Raw genomic sequence first — 21,882 nt, 5'->3', positions numbered from 1 at the left:
GATTAAATGAGATGACACTTGTAATGTGCTTAGCAATAGAGCCTGGCACCTACAAGCACTTAATAAAACCAATGTGGCTATTATTCTTTATCTACATTTACCACATTCCTCCTATGTACTAGGTGTGGTCCTGGGTATTGGGGATACAAAGAAGAAAAAGACATGGTCCCTGTCCTCAGAATCCCAGAGTCTTGTGGTACAGACACATTTAGAGAAAAATTAAAATACCAACATGATACAAGAACTATTAACCTTGGCTATTTTAGGGATGTCAAGGGACGTATTTTATCTCCACTTGAAATTCTTTATATCGGCCGGGCGCGGTGGCTCAAGCCTGTAATCCCAGCACTTTGGGAGGCCGAGACGGGCGGATCACGAGTTCAGGAGATCGAGACCATCCTGGCTAACACGGTGAAACCCCGTCTCTACTAAAATACAAAAAAATTAGCCGGGCGAGGTGGCAGGCGCCTGTAGTCCCAGCTACTCGGGAGGCTGAGGCAGGAGAATGGCATGAACCCGGGAGGCGGGGCTTGCAGTGAGCTGAGATCCGGCCACTGCACTCCAGCCTGGGCAACAGAGCCAGACTCCGTCTCAAAAAAAAAAAAAAAAAAAAAGAAATTCTTTATATCATGTACATGGATTACTTTTATAATAAAAATTAATGACTGTCACAATACTGTCATTGCTGTATTTGAGATATGTATATAGTGCCGTGAGAACAGAGAAGCAGAGGGGAAAAGTCTTATTGGAAGCTCTGCACCATAGCCTTTGCATCTTAATCAGATTTCCCCTGAAGTGTGTTATGGTACACTTCTTTGCAAGAAGTCAGACCAAAATAACGCGGTGATCAGGTAGTAGATAAGCTGAAAACTGTCTATTGGAATGGTGGCTGTCCTACTTTACAGAGAGCTGTCTCAGGCCCAGCTGCTTTGCCTCCCAAGATTTTTTTACAAGGCTACCTCTGTTCTTGAGTAGCATTGAGTAGGTTGAGTGTAGAATGACTTTCAAACATCATAATGGGAAACTACTACTCTGACAAAAAAGTAGATTTGACCTGGTTCATTGCTGTTCATCCCACACAAGATCATGAGGCAACCCTAGGGGTGACTGAAGTCTGGCCTCCCGTCAGACCTAGAGCTTCATGAACTCAAGAGGAATGATTTTGAAAACCCCCCAGGAGGTTTGGTCATCCTCTTCCTCATTCCTAAGCAATTAGAAGCATTTTGAGAGGACTGGAACCAATCTGCATAAGCCTTTAGCTCCATGAGCTTATCCACCATCTAATTTAGGGTTTAAAACCCTTGATATACTTTCAAGCTGATTGTCAATTTAGACCTGACCTTAAGATTTCTCATAACTTGTTACTTGCTTTTTAACTGAATTTGTCAACAGTCAAGTTTATAAAACTCTACTATGTTAGCTAGCCCATTTAAGGAAGAAAGTAATCCAAAAAATCAGAAATGTTCCCTAATACCAAATGTCCCAGTTTTTTTTATTGTGCTATCAAATGTTTTTAAGTTTATTTTTTTCCAATTTGTTTCCTTAGCTTTCAAAGTAATTTTTGTTTAAAATGAAAAATGAATAGGCTTGTTACCATAATTTAATTGTGCTGAATTGTTTGGCCATAACTTTAGTGGCGATGAAGACCAGATTTTTGAGCTGGAGAATCTGTTCTGTTTGGATCTGACAGCTGGCTACATTAAATGTCTTGGAGATTTTTACTTTGCATGGAGATGGGGGGTTGGGAGGGTGGGAACCGCAGTAGAAGAAAGCAGTCCACTTTATTTAATGTTCTGCATTTGTTTGCTGATTCCAGTAACATTGTGCAGCTGTTTGAACAGCTGCCTTTTGATTTCCTTTTGTTTACTGTTTAGATTTATTAAGCTTGCCTTTAATACTGCTTATTGTCTCTTCTTTAGCTTTCTTTTTTTATTAAATATATTTTAGTATGTTCTACTCTGCTGTGGTCTAGGCATATTTTAATAAGTTAATTGACCAAAGGAAGAAGTTTTAAAATGTTGCAGACCATACTGAAGTGGCTTATGCTTACTTTCTTATTGTCCCTTAGCTTTATTATTGCAGTTATAGTATTTTGTAATTTGGCAACTAAATTATCTTTTGAAATTAAGTCAGAATTTCAGTCATGTTAAACCACTGTTTATGTTAACTTCTAAGTCGGCCAACAGGTAGCTTAGTCTACGTACTTCAGACTACCTTTTAAAAAAAAATTGGCAGACTAATTGTAAAGTATGTGGATTTTGTTTTAACTACTTTCTGTGAACAAATTGAATATCTAGAAATATATACACACATGTACAAGGTAAAAAGACAAATTTTGTATTTATTTGTTAGTCTTCTTAGCCTATTCAGGTAGACTTACTGCAAGGTTCTTCAGTATTATGGGACTTTTTTCTGTATTTACAGGTGAGGGACCTGTGCATTGCTTATATGCTAGTGACGTTAACTTATCTCTATATTGGAGTCCTGGTATTTGCTTCATTTCCTTCACCACCATTATCCAAAGATTGTATTGAGCAGGTAAGGCACGGTGTAGCCTCTCTGTGTGATTGTGTACACTTTCATGTATTTATAGTAGGCAGGGTGATACAGTGGCAAGATATAACATCAGATAGACCTGGGTTTTAATGCCATCTCTGCTATCTACTCCAAATATGGGAATTTAGGCACCTTCCCTTTTCTTTCTGAGCTTTATTTTTCTTTTCCATTAAATAGTACAATAAGTACCCCATTTGATTTTTAGATGGACTCTGAGATAATGTACTACGTGCCAGGCACCTTGTGGTACTCAAATAAATGTCTATTATGTACATATATTTCTCTTTTTGTGGGGAACTGTTATGAGTAGTTCTCGTGTAGTTATAAAACCTCACAGAAAATACATTGAATGAACTCCCTATTTTTTAAAGCCCACATCAGGAATGCCCTGGATAAACTAGAGTCTTAGTTTATCAGACCCTAATGATTAATCAGACTCTCATTCTTATACTGAGTGACAGGCAGCAAAACAAAAAAAGAGTATTTGACTGTTAAAAAAAAGAGAGAGAGATGTTCTATGAGTTACCAGAGGGTTTAAAAAAAAAAAAAAGAGAGAGAGATAGAGTAAAAGAAAAAAAATATTTTAATAAAAGATTGCCGTAACTAATATTTTCTTTGATTTAACCCATCAAAAACTTAGCAGTCGTATAGTCTTTAGTTATAAGTGACTGAAGAGTTTCTCACAAAAAACAACATTTCGCAAGTGACTTTCTGGTCAGAAGAAATTCCTCTTATAGAGTGCAATGGAATATACATGTGATTTATTACAGCTGAATTATAATGGTTATTTCAGCAGAATAATGTTAATAGTGTTCTCATCTTTATAAGAAAAATAAGTTTGAATTACTGCTATTATGGCAGCTTGGACATGTTCTTATTTTCTTGATTTCCTTGACTCCAGAAGTTCTTTGGCAGCCAAATGTTTGCTGGAAATTTCCCTGATATGAACAAACTCATACAAAGCCTACTCCCTTGGGAATAGGAATATTTGTAATATTTGTATTTGAAAGAAGAGATAAAAATTCTGCGTAATTAACTTTTTTTAAGATACCAAACCAAAATGGAGAAAAGGGTCATGAAAGGAAGAAGAGATAAATCCTTTTCAATTTAGTGATAAACAATGATGCAGTAGGTGATAGACATACTCTCACCTTATTCTGTCATCTTTACATCAAAAGTGCTTACGGTGCTTCAGAGGAAAGCAAGAGAGCCAGAGAGGGTAAAATAACACTGAATTAAATTAGCTCTTTAAATCTTTAAAGCAGACTGGTATTTTCCTTTAACCACATAGAGCAGTGCTTTCTCGATCTATCTGTGGTGAAGGACAAAATTGTCTTTGCTGTTGCTTTAATGTTACATAAATTACATGCTGATACTTTTGTAAAATAGAATAAAATTGTGGCAATGTCATATTTCTGTAAAAGTTTCTAAACACTCAATTTCTATACTTACCTCATTGAAAAAATACTTAACAAGTAGTTGTGGTTGGGCACTAGTCCACAAGTCACAATTGGAGTAGCACCTGTGTTCAAAATAAGCAGAAGACATTCCATTTTATGAATGTGTGTACTGAATTTGATTTTTAACATGACCTCATTATCTTTCTTGGATTAGAATTTTTTAGACAACTTCCCTAGCAGTGACACCCTGTCCTTCATTGCAAGGATATTCCTGCTGTTCCAGATGATGACTGTATACCCACTCTTAGGCTACCTGGCTCGTGTCCAGCTTTTGGGCCATATCTTCGGTGACATTTATCCTAGGTAAGGGCTCTTCTCTTGACCAGCAAGATGTGCCAAGCAACAAATGACTGTGCAAGCAGGTCAGTTTAAAGTGTGACTGATCCTTTTGCTATAAAAATGCCTAATGAAAGTGGTGACTAAAGATAGATCATTGGTGTCCTCTTCCCTGAAGAGCTTTAAAAATAGAAGCCACTCCCTTGTCTAAAATGATTTAAAGTTCGTTCCTTCCAGTATAGTTAATTAGCTCTGATACCACTTATATTTATCTTATTATTTAATTGCTATTGATTTACATGTTGTCAAGAAGTTTATAATGTATAGTACCTATGTTGGCAATGTGTAGCTAATGAGAAGCAACACTTTTATTTTAATTATTGGTCATTGAAGCTATCAGGACCAAGGGAAAACTTCCCCTTTGCCCTCTGAAGGTTTGTTGAAAATGACTGACAAAAGGCAGATTCATAGGCAAAAAGGGCCAGGCTCAGTGGCTCATGCCTGTAATCCTAGCACTTTTAGAGGCCAAGGTGGGTGGATCACTTGAGCCCAGGAGTTCAAGACCAACCTGGGCAACATAGTGAAACTCCATCTCTACAAAATTTTTAAAAATTAGCTGAGCATGGTGGGCATGCTTGTAGTCCCAGTTACTCAGGAGGCTGAGGTAGGAGGAGGAGGATCGTTTGAGCCTGGGAGATAGGGGCTGCAGTGAGCTGAGATCACGCCACTGCTCTGGGTGATACAATGAGACCCTGTCTCCAAAAGAAAAAAAAAAAGCGGAGAAAAGGCATATAAATGTATTTGAATGTGGTTTTATGTTACATGGGAGCCTTTAGAAAGAAGACCCAAAGATACAGGGGAAATTGTCCATTTTTATGATTACATTTATGTGAACAGCCATGTCTAATGCTAATAGACTGAGTGGGGAAACCCAGCAAGGCCCCTCTGTCTAGATTCTTAGCCTCTCTGAGCATATGTTTTTTTATTTGAGTCTGGGGCAGGACCCCCTCTGTTATGGGAGTCTTATGACCTGCAGTCAAACAAGACAGGTCAGATCATTTCTTTATGGCTAGTTTTTACACAGAAATAGAGGGAAATTCGAGTGATATTTTTAGGTTTTATGGCCAGCTTGAGGGAAAATGTTTTCGTTTCCACGTTGGGGAAGAGGGATTCTAGTTTCTAAGCTAGCTTCGGGAGAATGGGACTGAGATTCAGAAGGTCAGAGAAAAACTTTTGTTTCTTTTTTTTTTTTTTTTTTTGAGACGGAGTCTCGCTCTGTCACCCAGGCTGGAGTGCGGTGGCGTGATCTTGGATCACTGCAAGCTCCACCTCCCGGGTTCACGCCATTCTCCCGCCTCAGCCTCCGAGTAGCTGGGACTACAGGCGCCCGCCACCACGCCCGGCTAGTTTTTTGTATTTTTAGTAGAGACGGGGTTTCACCATGTTAGCCAGGATGGTCTCGATCTCCTGACCTCGTGATCCACCCGCCTCGGCCTCCCAAAGTGCTGGGATTACAGGCTTGAGCCACCGCGCCCGGCCAAAACTTTTGTTTCTAAGGCTTTCATTTTGGGGTATGGTTTTCTGAGCCCAACAATCCTTACTTTTATATTCATTAACATTTATGCAGTTTTACGTAAATGATCAATTGTTAAGAATTGAAGGTCAGATATATAATTAATTTTTATTTGATATATAACAAGTTTAAATTACTGCTATAATTGTTAACCTCTTATTGGGGATGAAGGAGTTGTGAGTTCTTTTGAAAATCTGTTCAAAGCTGGTTATCCTCATCCAAGAGAAATTTCTATATGTCATTTCAGAGTTTCCCAGCAGTCTTCTTGTGAACTCTTGGCTAATTCCTACTCTTACATTAAGTCTTATTATAGGTTCATCCTAGTGAAAAGAACCTAATCCACTTTTATTAGGAATAAGTTCTTTTAAAGAAATAAAAATTTTAAATAAAATTTGAAAAAAAATTGCATTTACAGTAACCAACTAAACAAGTGGTCTTAATCAGTTCTTGTTTAAAATGAACTAATGTAGTCTGCTTCTTCAGTAAATAATTTTCGCCATAAATATGTTGGTTTCAAAACAAAGCAAAAGTCAAGAGTTACCAGGTTCAAGCACTGATAAGTATAGCAGCAGCTATAGTTCTAATATTATTATCCAGAAGATTGGAGCTTAGTAAGTGTAAGCCTCTGATTGTGTTTCTACTCTACTGTATTTATATTCATCGAAGAAAATAAATACAGTGAAGTCATAGATGAAAAAATGCTAAGCAAATACATTATTCCTGTTTTCTGCCATTATTTTGCAGAATTGTGGCTGTCTTTATAAGAATGTTTTTTCTTCTTGGAAAAAGTCAGAGATTTCCCTTTTGTTTTCACATTACAGTTCTTCCCCTGCCACCAAGAACACACTGTCATTTTCATTTATCCAACAGTTATAAGTACTCTATAGAGTGTGCATACTTTGGAGCATAATTTTTGGTCTCAGGACCCTTTATGCTCTTAAAAATGTATGGACGACTCCAGGAGCTTTAGTTTATGCAGGTATAGGTATCAGCATTTAAATATTAAAAAATAGAATTTAGGTTTTTTTTGTTTTGTTTTTTGTTTTTTTGAGATGGAGTTTCACTCTTGTTGCCCAGACTAGAGTGCAGTGGTGCATCTCGGCTGACTGCAACCCCTGCCTCCTGGGTTCAAGCAATTCTCGTGCCTCAGCCTCCCAAGTATCTGAGATTACAGGCACCCACCACCATGCCTGGCTAATTTTTTGTATTTTTAGTAAAGATGGCGTTTCGCCATGTTGGGCAGGCTGATCTTGAACTCCTGACCTCAGGTGATCCGCCCGCCTCGGCCTCCCAAAGTGCTAGTATTACAGGCATGAGCCACCATACCCAGCAAAGTATTTTTAATTTCTTTAAAATCAATAATAAAACCATTACTTGTTAAGTAACATTTTTGTAAAAAACCACTTTTGGGGCTTGGATACCCCAGTCTCCATGATGTGATTAATTATGTATTACATGCCTGTATGAAAACATCTCATGTACCCCATAAATATAAACACCTACTATGTACCCACCATCATTAAAATTAAAAAAAAAATAAAAATAACTGCTTTCAAAAAATTTTTAATTTGGCCGTGCATGGTGGCTCACACCTGTAATCCAAGCACTTTGGGAGGCCGAGGCAGGTGGATCATGAGGTCAGGAGATGGAGACCATCCTGGCCACCATGGTGAAACCCCATCTTTACTGAAAATACAAAAATTAGCCTGGCGTGGTGGCAGGCACCTATAATCCCAGGTACTTGGGAGGCTGAGGCAGGAGAATTGCTTGAACCCGGGAGGCGGAGGTTGCAGTGAGCCAAGATGGCACCACTGCACTCCAGCCGGGGTGACATAGCGAGACTCCATCTCAAAAAAAAAAAAAAAACTTTAATTTACATTTGCAAAACTCTAATTTCTGCTTTACTAGTAGACAATTGGATTCTCCTCTCTACTTCTGCATTCCATGTTATAATATGCTGTTTTCATTTAGATTTGTGAAGAAAATCCAGCCTCACATAGATAGTTGGAAAAAGAAAGAGTACTTTTAATAGCCTTTTCATATACTTCTGGATATTCTTCTTTGATACTGTGCCAAAACCTGACAAGTGGTAGCTTCTTATGAGTTGCAATGTGGAATCTGAAACTTGTTGACATTAAAACCAACTGGTCTATCGTGCACTTTGGATCTTTTACGCATGCATGATTTTGTAACATCTGTTTGATCATTTGGAAAATATTGGTTCACTGAGTTCTGTGGATCTTCCAAATGTTGACACACTTCATTTTACAATATCAAAACCCAATTTCATTAATACTATCACTAATTTCATCATAAGAGCCTTTAAACATTGTCAAGCTCAGGGTAGCAAATACAAGTTTTCCAAAATTCTAGTTTTTATTTGAAAACTTTAATTTTATCTTTGGCAACAAATACTGCGAGTTGTTTTCCTTGCAGTGACAAGCTTATATCATTCATTTTCTGGAAAATACCTGTCCAACACCTGAGTTTGAATGACCATAGTTTGACTGCAATTCAAGTATAAAAAGCATTTGGTAGGCAAAACAGCTAGGTCCTCCTCAGCTCAGCCACACAAGTACTTTTCCTCAGGACTTCCAGTGTACTGTACTACAGTACACAGTAGATGTGCTTTATTATGACCTTCCTATTTGATCACATAGAATATTTAAAAGATTGTGTATTCAAACATGAGATTTAGCAAAATTAATGTTCTACTCCTTTATCGAGGACCTTGTTTATTCTTTGGAGAGTGTTTGGCAGTAAAGAATACAGTATGGAAAACATGGGTGTTAGCTGGGCATGGTGACACATGCCTGTGGTCCCAGGTATTCAGGAGGATGGTTTGAGTCCAGAAGTTCAAGGCTTCAGTGAGCCATGATTGCCCCGCTGCACTGCAGGCTGGATGACGGAGCAAGACCCCGTCTCTTAAAAAAATAATAATAATTAATAAAATTTTAGAAAAGGAATACAGATGAGTACAACTGCCTCCCTCTATGTATACAAAGTTGTTTCCTTTTATAATACAGAAATAACAAAGGCCCAGCCAATACCTCAAAGCTCTGAAGCAATTTTAAGGTTAGAGTTTCTGGGTAAACAATAAGATCTGTAAGCCTAATATCTTTCTAATTCATCAGGGTATATGACTAACCACTTATTTATATAAATAATTTTCTTTGTTTTTAATTCTCTCTGTAATCTTTATCTGGGATTAATTAACCTCTGATAACTTGGGCCCAAAGGGTTGCTTTGATGTGTACATTTGGCTTTTGAGAATCATTTTCAGGGGAAATGGAGTTATTTCTTCAGCATCAAATTTTCATCTACGTTATTTTTGTTTGTGTCCAAAATTGATTCCTAAACCTTGAATTGTTAATATCTAGTTAAAGTATTTAGTAAATATTCTGTTGATGGTAGTGAGTAACTTTAAGTTCTTTCTTTATGCTTTAAGTATGAGGTATGACCACTTTCTTTAAGTGGTTAAATCTGGAAAATAAAAACCTGCCCATTTTGTCTTTCCCTTTAATATAATGCTTTTAATATAAAAGTAATTTGAACACTTTATGAAAAGTTTGTTAAATATAGAAAAGAGGGAATGTTATCCAAAACCCCAAATTGTAAAAAAATCACTACTGCCTTCTCAGTGTATATCCTTCTGATATTTTTTTCAAACGTTTTTGGTGTTTTCTTGTGTAGTGAAAACCTCGCTGACTTTTTTTCTGAATTGCCTAGATAGTATTTTACCTGACAAGGTAATAATGATAAGTTATTTTAAATAATTTTCAACATATTCTGTCAAGTAAATTGTTGCCTTGCTGTGTCCAGGATTCTTCTGTTTTTTCATAAATATCTTGATATTCATAGCATTTTCATTGTTTGGATTATTTTCTTAAGATATTCCAAATGGAATCATAGATCAAAGAATGTGAATTCTGATACACATTACCAGTGTGCTTCTACAAAATTTAACCAGTGTAATTCCACAAAAGAGCTAATTTCACTTTCTCATTACCAAAATTGAGGACTACTGCTACCTTCTATTTTTGCTGTGATTTTATCGAGCTTAAGACATATTTATTTTAATGATGTTAAGAATGAACTGTATTCTCATATTAGTCGTTATAATTTGCCTATTTTTGTATTTTTTCTTTCCTCCAAACTTTCTTCTCAACTTCTAGCATTTTCCACGTGCTGATTCTTAATCTAATTATTGTGGGAGCTGGAGTGATCATGGCCTGTTTCTACCCAAACATAGGAGGGATCATAAGGTACTGCCTTGTAAAGGAATGGTGCCCTTACATATATTGGTCTTTAGTTTTAGGCTTTTCCTGTTGTTGTCGTTGTTTTAATTTAATTGTATGAAATTCCTGTGAGTATTTAAAACTAGTAATATTCAAATACAGCCCCTTGGTATCAGTTAAGATGCTCATTATCTTCCATTTCTGTTTGTTCTAGTGAGGAACTCATTCTAGAAGCCCCATTATCCCTTAGCCTCAGGCATCATTTTCTTTTTCTTTTTCTCATCATCTTCCACTTTATTTCCTCTCTATATCCAAAATAAAAAGTCATTTTTAATATATGTATAACTTTGTGGGAGTACCTGGGAGGTCCTTTATTTGTCAAAGCTTCCTTAATCCATTCTAAGTTCCTTAATCCATTTCTACTCAAAAATATATTTCAATGTCATTTGTAGTCAAAAAGTAAGAGTTTAAGTAAGAGTTTAGACCCTAGATGGCTTTCTTTAATATCCTTTTCCTAAAAACGTGACAGGATGAATAGAGTAGGAATAAAGTTGTACCTCAAATGCTCATGGGAAATTGGGATTTAGAATGATCTCATTTCTCTTACTATAGACAGCAGGAGTGAGTCATTTTTTTTTGGAACACTCTTACCTAAGAAAGTAACAAGGAACAAGAGGAGGAGATTGTTAGCCTGTTGCTTATTGAATATAATGGGCTTACAAGTTCCTATTTAACTGTTCCTCAAGAAAACCCAAGTATAGAGAAAAGGAGAAGAAAGTGCATATTTCTCTGTGACAGTCTCATGTTTAAGTATTTTTGCTATTATCTTTCATATTCATGCTGAATGCCATGGTAGCATTTATCTGTTCTCATACTTAAATGGGGATGCTAACAGTCCCTCAAAAACTGAGAATGAGTAATTAGTTTATAAAAGATCAAAGATAGGAGGCCTAACTCCAGATGTTTCTGAGGAAGTAGCCACAATCACCCAAACACAGAGGAACTACAGAGATTTGAGGGATGAATAAAAAGTCTTTGTCAATCTGATGCTATAAAGATGAGCAAGAAATCATATTTTATATTAACTTAGCAAGTAAAGTAAGTTTTAAACCCAGATGTTTTATGTCAACAACAAATGAATCAAAACTAATTTTTGTTGAGCTATCAGACTGAGGAGAATTTAAATTGTACTCTGTTTACCTTAATTGTAAATCAGAAAAAAGCAAAGTGCAAGATGAATATTAACCCCAAAAGCTTTTATTTTGCAGATATTCAGGAGCAGCGTGTGGCCTGGCCTTTGTATTCATATATCCATCTCTCATCTATATAATATCCCTCCACCAAGAAGAGCGTCTGACATGGCCTAAATTAGTCTTTCACGTTTTCATCATCATTTTAGGTGTGGCTAACCTGATTGTTCAGTTTTTTATGTGAAATACCTCAACTGTTTTTTCAAGAGCTCTCATGATATTTTGAGCCTTGACAATAGTTCTATATAAATTCACTTGTAAATGCTGCTGTTGTGTAATTCTGAATATTTTCTAAGATAATTTGAAAGCAAGGGAAATAGTGGCCCCTTAATAAGTATGTTTTTATTGGGGTGGGGAAAGGGGCAAAAAGAATGATCTTAGTGTCTTTACCTTTCTCATATTAACTCACCTCTTTATTCTGTGGTCTTTTCTGAATAGAAATGTATGCCCTAGGAAGAAATCATGCTGGGTTTTGCTTTTAGAGATAAAAGGTGGTGGATTTATTTTGCCTGCAGTAAAAATTCTCAGGGTGTCAGAGCAGCATATTGCCAAATCCTGCTTCTGTTTTATGTTTCAGTGTATTCACTTTCATTTTCTTACTTACTAGACCATTTCTGCAGTTTGCCCAAACCTCTACTGTTTGGGACAGTAAATCAAATACCTCATTTTTAAAAAGAAGTTTTCATGGCATCAGTGTTAATAAAGTACATTTTTAGCTGAGTCTTAATCTCTATTTGAAGAAAAAGTAGAGACAAAAGTAATGTCATTGTAATCCCCAGGATCATGGAATGTATACAAAATAAACAAAGTAGTAGAGTTTGTTGCTGTCTGACTCTTTTATTTCTAATCCAGTACCAGTGACTTAGATCGAAATTACAGTTCCCCAAGCCAGATTTTGCATAGGAACAAGAATGGTTGTCCCCATAGACCCAGGGGGTGCTTTTGCTTTTTGGATCCCTGAGATCCCAGCGTAGGCTGTCATGACAGACCCAGTGGAGAAAGCATGGCAGAGAGGAGCCTGAGAGGCCCACAGGGGAGAAGGCAAACAGAAAAGGGGCCAGGAAGGAAGAGGCCTCAGCCCAGCATATTTTGTGTCCTCTGGGGGTAGACTGGTTTCTGCACCACAAAAAAGGATTGATTTTGTTTGAGGTATGACCTTCAGAAAGAGACCTCCATCTGCTTACTTCTGTAACTGGCAGTACTATTACAGGAAAGAGGTCCTGATCCAGACCGTGAGAGAAAGTTCTTGATCTTGCGCAAGAAAGAATTCCGGGCAAGTCCATAGAGTAAAGTGAAAGCAAGTTTATTAGGAAAGTAAAGGAATAAAAGAATGGCTACTGCATAGACAAAGCAGCCCCGAGGGCTGCTGGCTGCCCATTTTTATGGTTATTTCTTGGTGATATGCTAATCAAGGGGTAGATTATTTGTGCCTCCCCCTGTTAGACCATATAGGCTAACTTCCTGACAGTGCCATGGCATTTGTAAACTGTCATGGCGCTGCTGGGAGTGTAGCAGTGAGAACGACCAGAGGTCACCCTCATTGCTATCTTGGTTTTGGTGGGTTTTAGCTGACTTCTTTACTGCAACCTGTTTTATCAGCAAGATCTTTATGACGTGAATCTTGTGCTGACCTCCTCCTATCTTACCCTGTGACCTAGAATGCCTTAACCACCTGGGAATGCAGCCCTTAACCACCTGGGAATGCAGCCCGGCAGGTCTCAGCCTCATTTTACCTAACTCCTATTCAAGACGGGAGTTGCTCTGGTTCACACTTTGGACAGTACCGAGTTAAATCCCTGTAAGAAAAACTCCTTAAATCTGAGAAAAGGATTAAGGAATCTGTATCCTTGGAATTGACACTCTTCCTTTTTCTTCTGAACTAAAAGCTAAACTAGAATCCACATTCACGTTTTCCAAGTAATACAGCCTCTGTGTCCAGGTCAGGATACGACATGGTGATGTTTTTTCTGAAAAAAATAGATTTCTCTAATTTTAAGCTAAAGTCTAAAAATCTATTGTATGTTCGCCTGTCAGGATAGTGTATGGATTTGTGTTATTTCCTTCCTTTGAAAAAGAAAAATGGTTTTTGTAAACCTAGTGAGGAGCCCAGATTCAAGATCAGCCTTAGTTTCTTTCAGCAAAGCTTTCTGTCCTATTCATAAAGCCATAGACCTATATTAATGATGAACCGTATTTCTGAAAGCTCTTTTGTGTTAATAAAAAGTCTCATTCTGAAAATCTCAAGCCCACACAAAAGTAATATGGAGTAATACGGTGAACCCTACAATGCCTATCCCCTAGATTTAGTAATTATAAAACTTGGCTGTATTTGCTTCACCTATCTTTTTTTTTCTTTTCCACTGAAATATTATCAATCTCAGATGTTATTTCGTCACCACAAACCTTAATTCACAGCTGTTAATAATAGCCTTTTGAACATAGTTATATTGATGGAAATAGTCTCAAAAGTTTTTGTTCACATAAATTGCTGGTAGTAGGAGTTTGGTTAATTGAAAAATTCTGCAGTAGGTATCAGATCACTGTGTTAATTTCTCTTAGAAAAGGAGTATAATGAATGGAGAAAGTGCCTGTCTGTGCTTGAGAGCCCCTGAATCTTTATGATTTCAGAATCTTACTCCGTTAAGAGACATAGGATTCAAAAGCTAGACAGCACTGTGAGTGATCTAGGTTCAATCCCAGCTTATCGCCAGTCACCTTCCTTCTCTTTAAAAACTTTAGAAACAGGGCTGGGCACTGTGGCTCATGCCTGTCATCCCAGTTCTTTGGGAGATGGAGACAGAGTTTTCATTGCTGCTTTTTGATAATGTATTTGAATGTTTTAACACATGAAAAAAAGATTTGATGTATTTTTGTCCATTTAATGAACTAAATGAATATGACAATGAATGTGGTATTTACTAAACTAAAAGGTAATGTGAATCTTTGCTATTGTTTTCTTTAAAAGACTTGATGTGAGGCCAGGCATGGTGGCTCATGCCTGTAATCCCAGCACTTTGGGAGGCTGAGGCAGGAGAATCTCTTGAACCCAGGAGGTGGAGGTTGCAGTGAGCTGAGATTGCGCCACTGCACTCCAGCCTGGGTAACAAGAGCAAAACATCTCAAAAACGAAACAAAACGAAAAGACTTGCTTGATGTAGGCACAGTGGTTCACGCCTGTGATCCCAGCTCTTGGAAGACTGAGGTGGGAGGATCACTTGAGCCCAGGAGTTCAAGACCAGCCAGGACAACATAGTGAGACTCTGTCTCTACAAAAAATAAAAAATAAAAAAAATTAACTGGGCACAGTGTCATGCAGCTGTAGTTCCAGGTACCCAGGAGGCTGAAGTGAGAGGATTGCTTGAGCCCAGGAGATCAGTGAGCCCTGATTGTGCTGCTGCACTCCGGCCTGAGCAACAGAATAAGACCCTGTCTCAAAAAAACAACTTTTTTGATTAAATTTTTAAAAATTGGCTGGGTATCGTAGCTCACACCTGTAATCCCAGCACTTTGGGAGGCTGAGGCGGGCAGATCACCTGAAGTCGGGAGTTTGAGACCAGCCTGACCAACATGGAGAAACCCCTGTCTCTATAGTAAATACAAAATTAGCCGGGTGTGGTGGCGTGTGCCTATAATCCCAGGTACTCAGAAGGCTGAGGCAGGAGAATCACTTGAACCCGGGAGGCAGAGGTTGCAGTGAGCCAAGATCGCGCCATTGCACTCCAGTCTGGGCAACAAGAATGAAACTCCATCTCAAAAAAAAAGAAAAAAAGACTTGATAATTTAGAACTTCTAAAATATTGTATTAGACTTATGCTGAGTGACTTTGCCTTCTTAAGTTTCTTTTCATGAGATCAACTCTTTCGGCCTATTATTTGGCTTGGTCAGAAAACTCTTTGTCAGTGTGTATATCCTGGCCCACACATTAGAATGATGAGATATGAAGTCATTCATATCACAACTAATTTTAGACCTTCTTTGTCTACTGTCATCTCTTTGAATTTTCTAATTGAATTTCTTTCACTTTTTGCTCTCATGCTTAACTTTTGAATTTGGCTTAACACACAACTGAGGATATTATAAAATAAAATATGGATTATTTAGAGGGGTCTTCCTTAGAAAGTCTATATATGAATATGAGGTATGCTAATAGTCAGAAAGGACAAAGAAAATTAAGTTTGACACCTGTGGGTGATATCCAAAATCAATTTTATCATCACACCCAAAAAATGCTTTGGCGTAAGGAATAAATTTATTCATAAAAGGGGACTATATTAAAGGGAAATATTTTATATTAAGTATATTAAGTATATTTTGCAAATGCAATGCAGCTACTAACTATAGAAGTAAAAGACTTTTCTGTCCAGTGCTTTGGAGGAGATAAAGATGTATAAGACATCATTCATATCTGAAATGAACTTTTAATCTAGTAAAGGAACTGTGTACCTAATTATGATGCAAGGCAATTTATGCTGAGGGCTATTAGAGATACAGATCCCTTTCCGTTGGGAGCCTCGAGGAGGGTTGATAAAAGAAGCCGAGTGGTCAAGCAGCAAGGACCCATTTTCAGGTTTCTCCTAATAAGTGTCCAAAATTTAATATTTGGTACCTTCACTAGCAAATACGATCATACAGGTTAAATGTATTTGCTTTTAGTTTGGTGAATTTCCTCTAAGATAAGTTTTCTACAACTTGTTTAATGCTTCCGTATGCTATTTATTCTCTTTGCATTTTGAACACATTGCGTTATTCTGTTAATCGTGGACAGCAAAGCACAATGGATTAATAGGGCAAATAATTAGTAACACATTGGGTGATGCAAACAGAAAAATGTATAAATTTTTCTCACCAAAGATTTGACTTATTTAAATATCAGTATTCAAAGTGTCAAATGTTTGAACTCATTGATAACAGCAGAAAATATTGATATTGTATGTTTTCTTTACAAAGCACTGACCTAATTGCTTTTTAGAATCTGGTGGTGCTGTTTTTTGGGTTTTTTTAAACTCAATTTCATCCCCATTCAAATATCCAAAACCAAATCCAAATCTAGTCGACACCTAAACAATAGAATGTTACATTAGTTTGTGATCCAAAGTGAAATCAATCCCCCACATGCACACAAACTGGCCTGGCTGGCCGGTTTTACAGTCCACTGCTGCCTTCACTTCAGATTATGTAAACACGTATTGTGAAACAGCTCTGATGGGAACCTTATAACCTAAACATTATTCTCTGAAATGTAATTTGTTGTCTTTTATATAAAAGAAGAAATTAAATCAAAGATAATTTGAAGGAAAACAACTCTGGGATTTTGTTTAATTGCATTTTGCTGGGAAATGTTATTGCCTGGTAGCACTGGCCCCGGGGTCAGGAGGAAGCTGGGTTCCATCTTTCGCAGGGTCAAACTTCTCAAGTGACTTTTGCCCCTGTGCCTCACATCAGGCCCCAAGGAGCCCCCCAAAGTGTTCTGATCCTAAAGAAAGGCATATATTACATTATGTTAACTGAAACCTAAAATGACTATCTCTTTAGGACAATGTACTGTTGTGACCTCTCCCTCTAGAATATTTCCCATGAATGTTAAGTAGAGCCCAGTTCCTGGAAGAGCTTGATCTAATCCTCCAGAGCCACTTAAGCCAATAGAGGGCTCTCATTTTCCGCCTTCTCTAAGTAATATTACTTCTTCCCCAGTATTATTTTTCTTTATGTTCCAGCTCTTCAGCAAAAACAAAATAAGGCTATGCGTTTTTCAACTTCTCTATTCTTTTTCAAGATGGAGTCTCACTCTGTTGCCAGGCTGGAGTAGAGTGCTGCAATCTCGGCTCACTGCAACCTCCACCTCCGGAGTTCAAGCAATTCTCCTGCTTCAGCCTCCCAAGTAGCCGGGATAACAGGCACCAGCCACCACACCCAGCTAATTTTTGTGTTTTCAGTAGAGACGGGGTTTTGCCATGTTGGCCAGGCTCGTCTCTCTCGAACTCCTGACCTCAAGTGACCCGCCCCAACTCGGCTTCACAAAGTGCTGGGATTACAGGCCTGAGGTACTGTGCCTGGCCATTCTTATTTATCTCAGGCCATAAAGTACAGGCCTGGGATGGGGATGGGAAGTTGCTCACACTCCAGATTTTTCCTCCTTTGGCTCTCTGTCAATCCCAAGTGATCCTATTATGTTTGGTCATAGTAGGCACTCAATATACACTTGTTTAATCAATTAATTAACTAGTCGGAATTCTTTGTGGAAAATAATAAGGTAATTGCTATTATCTAGGATGTTGTTCCATAGCCCCAAAACTATTTACAAAATACAATTGCAGTCAGCAGGTTCAATATTAGTCATTTAGTCAGTAACTAAGTACTGACTGGTTGCCAGACCTTACGCTAAGCACTGAGCATACAGTGGTGAACAAGCCAGATGTGTCTCTGACACTTTAATATCCCTCACCAACCTCTGAGCATCAACAACCGGGTCATCCTTCCAGGTGTCACCGAAATGCCAGGCTATTGCCCCTTCCTGCTACCTGTCTCAACTGAATGCTCTGATGTAGTCACATCATACACATGTTCTGAAGAGATGAATGTAGGACAATGTTGCAGTAAGTAGATCTCTGTAAAATGAAACATTTTTATCAAAATAAGACTGCTTTTAAAAAGCTAGAGCTGGGTACAGTAGCTTGCACTTGTAATCCCAGGTACTCAGGAGGCTGAGGTGGGAGGATCACTTGAGGCCAGGAGTTTGAGACCACCCTGTGCAACATAACAAGATGCTGCCTCTAAAAATAATAAAGTTAACCAGGCATGGTGACACATGTGCCTGTAGTCCTCGCTACTTAGGAGGCCAAAGTGAGAAGATCGCTTGAGCCCGGGAGTTCAAGGCTGCAGTGAGCTGTGATTGTACCACTGCACTCCAGCTTGGGTGACAGAGCAAAAAAAAAAAAAGACAACAAAAAACCTAGGTTAATGATAATCACATAAGGTTATGTGGTCACAGAATGAACATGAATGACTATGGGGGATTCTAAGTGACTCATTTATGTTGTTACTTTATTATTTGCTTAACAGATTTTTCTAAAAAGATGTCTGTCTAAGATAAATCATGGAAAAGAAGACTTGTAGAAATATAGCTACAGTCAACCCATTAAGTCAAGAACTTACCTACAGAGAACCTTCAGGGTAGGTGAGAAAGATCCTTGGTGAAAGGGGTATTCAGGAAGCTGAGGCAGGAGAATCGCTTGAACCCAAGAGGCGGAGGTTGCAGTGAGCCGAGATCGCACCACTGCACTCCAGCCTGGGCAGCAAGAGTGAGACTCTATCTCAAAAAAAAAAAAAAAAAAAAAAGAAAGAAAGAAAAAAGAAAAGGAGCCCATGCAAGTGAGGAGCCTTGACAGCAACTTTAAGGCAAAACATCCATAAATCACTCTGTGCAGGGGCAATTGGAAGGAATGTTAGAAGGAAGAATAAGAGGAAACGTTTCAGTCACTTTGTTTGATTATGTCAAACTCTGAGTTTCTCCATTACCTTTCAGAACTGCAACTTTCACCAAACCTAAGCTTTTATTTCTGGAACAATTAAATTGGATTTAGCAAAATAGCATGGGATACAAATTCAGTAATGGTTGAGATCAAAGTAGGACATTTTTCTTTTTTAGATGGGAAAGTTTTTACCTGGGTATGGGTCTTTTAAAATATATTTTCGGCAATAATAAATAATTCAAAGAACTGTTTAATTTTCAAAGAGTTACTAGTATTAGTCTATCTTAGCAATGAGGAACCGTTTAAGTGCTCTTGATGCACAAAACAAACAACCAAGAGCAACATTAGAGTAAGGCAACATTTCTTTATACTCCACCTTGTTCCAGAAAGGATCTAATTCTACTGCACTAAAGTGCCCAACTTTAAAGGATTAATGTTAAGATTTTTTTAGAAACTAAATTAGAAATTTATGACACTCCTTGAGAAGAGGAAACTAAGACTTGATTCAAATAATTTTATCACTCCCCAGTGCCATATTATATGTAAAATCTTTTTTGCAGATAGATTAAAGCCCAATGCGATAAACTTCTACTCATTGGCCTAGAGTTGGAAATGCAAAGATAGAGCCATCATTTCTAGTGCTGCGAAAACTATCTTTAATTAATATGAAACTGATTATGCCCTTCTCTGTAAAATCCTTCAGCGCCCCAGTAGAAAAATAGGCACAGGGCTGCACATGGTGGCTCACATCTGTAATCCTAACACTTTGGGAGGCCAAGGCAGGAGGATCACTTGAGCCCAGGAGTTCAAGACCAGCTTGGGCAACATATTGAGACCTCATCTCTCCTAAAAATTAAAAAATTTGCCAGGCATGGTGGCATGTGTCTGTAGTCCTGTATCCGGAGTTGGTTCCTTCTGGTGGGTTCTTGGTCTTGCTGACTTCAAGAATGAAGCTGCGGACCTTTGCAGTGAGTGTTCAGCTCTTAAAGGTGGCATGGACCCAGAGTGACCAGCAGCAAGATTTACTGTGAAGAGTGAAAGAACAAAGCTTCCACAGCATGGAAGGGGACCTGAGCGCGTTGCCACTGCTGGCTGGGGTGGCCAGCTTTTATTTCCTTATTTCTCCCTACCCATGTCCTGCTGATTGGTCCATTTTACAGAGCACTGATTGGTTCATTTTACAGGGTGCGGATTGGTCCATTTTACAAACCTCTAGCTAGCCACAGAAAGTTCTTCAAGTCCCCACCTGACCCAGAAGTCCAGCTGGCTTTATCTCAATCCTTCCTGTAAACAGGACACCCCAACTACTGTTGGGAATTGGGCGATGACCACTCTAGCTACTTCCTGCTGGATAGGCATGAAAAAGGGGCACTACAGTGTTAGTGCCCCTAACTAACACTGGGCACTCTCTAGGCCAGTCAAAGGGCCAGTGTGTAGATCCAGGGGTCCTTGGTAGAAGTTTTGAGTTGATCTCATTCAGGATTCCATTTGTAAGACCATCTGTAGCTTGATGGCCTCGATCCTGGAGGACACAAATTTGACAAGGAGCTTAAAAATACAGGGCCCGAAGGTGAGTAATAGCAAGATGGCTGTCACGGGACCTATAAAGGGGAGAAACCGTGTTGCCCAACTCCAGAGATTGGTATAAGAGTTTGAAATGCATTGTCTGATTTTAGAAGCCTTTTCCTGTAAACGCCGGGCTGTGTCTCATACTATCCCTGACTGGTTAGTGCAAAAGCAACACTCTTACCCTAAGAAGGTGCAGAGTCCTCCTCTCTCAGCAGTGAGGAGGTTATAGGCCTTGGTGGTTTTGGAGAGTTACTGCTGCCAGAGTCTATTTGGGATTGTAGAGTAAGGATAGATTTTGTTATTTCTTGTAAAATGTCAGAAATCTTTTGAGATTGTGGGGTAGTAGGATAGTGAAGTAGATAAATTGTTTATTCTGGTTCCTGTAGCAGTAGCCATTCCTAACCCTATAAGTAGGGCTATTAGTTGTATGGCCCTGAACTGACTGACTTGAACTTTGAGAGGTACTGATAGGGTCTGATTTCCACACAAGCTTAGAAGTTAGGGTATTATATTTTACATTGCTAACTTTTAGCAAACTTTACTTTTGTTGAAAACCTTGTAAGTTTGGGATATCAATTTGTTTTTTGTTTTTTTAGACAGAGTCTTGCTCTGTCACCCAGGGTAGAGTACAGTGACGTGATCTCGACTCACTGCAGACTCTGCCTCCCGGGTTCAAGCAATTCTCCTGCCTCAGCCTCCTGAGTAGCTGGGATTACAGGCACCCACCACCACGCCCGGCTAATTTTGTATTTTTTTTTTTTAGTAGAGATGGGGTTTCACCATCTTGGCCAGGCTGGTCTTGAACTCCTGACCTCATAATCCACCCGCCTCAGCCTCCCAAAGTGCTGGGATTACAGGCATGAGCCACCATGCCGGACTGGGTTATCAATTATTCTTTGCTATTAACAAGACCTCATTCAGTCCATATTAACTTAAAATTAGTATAGATGGCTCCTTCCTGATTCTGTAAGTACTTTAAGGTTTAGCTGAGTGCAAACAGCTCGTTTGAGTAGACCAATTATTAGGCAATTTCCCTAACTCTGCTTTTACAAGAGTTTCTTTATCACTTACTGAATACCCATTGTGTCTTTTTCCCTTAATCACCAGGGAGAAACCATCTATTGTCCTGTCCTGAAGGGAGTTCTTCCTAGGTCTGGTCGGACCTTTGTATGGTAATTAATTAAGATTTAGATCCCCTGTTAGGAAACCTGATGGGTGAAGGATTTTTGATAGGAAGGCTATGGGTTGTCAGTGCCTCCCTGTTTTTGGGCTACGCCCTTGTTTACACTGACAACAAGGTGGTATTGGAGTATTATAGGGTCATGGAGAAGACCTTCAATGATCAAGTATAGGTTTTAAATTTACCCTGGCTTTTAAAGGAATAGTGTACACTGTTTTTTCTTTACTACTTCTATCTCTCTCTTTGACTCCTTATTTGTCTGTCTCTTTCTCTCTGACCTCCTCTTTGTCTCTCTGTCTCTTCCTCTCTCT

At 38.5% G+C, this 21,882-nt stretch overlaps 1 protein-coding gene across 6 annotated transcripts in view; it reads left to right on the top strand.

Moving 5' to 3' along the window:
• SLC38A9 (solute carrier family 38 member 9) overlaps positions 1-12,180 on the top strand; it is an 87,171-nt gene extending 74,991 nt beyond the window's left edge. For 4 of the 6 annotated variants that reach the window (XM_025388008.1, XM_025388007.1, XM_025388005.1 and 1 more), the window contains 4 exons: positions 2,425-2,538; positions 4,171-4,319; positions 10,041-10,130; positions 11,372-12,172. In XM_025388008.1, coding sequence (XP_025243793.1) covers positions 2,425-2,538; positions 4,171-4,319; positions 10,041-10,130; positions 11,372-11,537 — 519 coding nt within the window. In that variant the 3' untranslated portion in view covers positions 11,538-12,172. Of the gene's footprint in view, positions 1-2,424; positions 2,539-4,170; positions 4,320-10,040; positions 10,131-11,371 lie in introns of all 6 variants that reach the window. The other 2 variants (XM_025388004.1, XM_025388002.1) reach the window with 1 other exon arrangement.
• The last annotated feature ends 9,702 nt before the right edge of the window (positions 12,181-21,882 follow it).

The sequence above is a fragment of the Theropithecus gelada genome, chromosome 6, assembly GCF_003255815.1.
Source record: "Theropithecus gelada isolate Dixy chromosome 6, Tgel_1.0, whole genome shotgun sequence".
NCBI lineage: Eukaryota > Metazoa > Chordata > Mammalia > Primates > Cercopithecidae > Theropithecus > Theropithecus gelada.
This window is presented reverse-complemented; position numbering and strand designations above follow the sequence as displayed.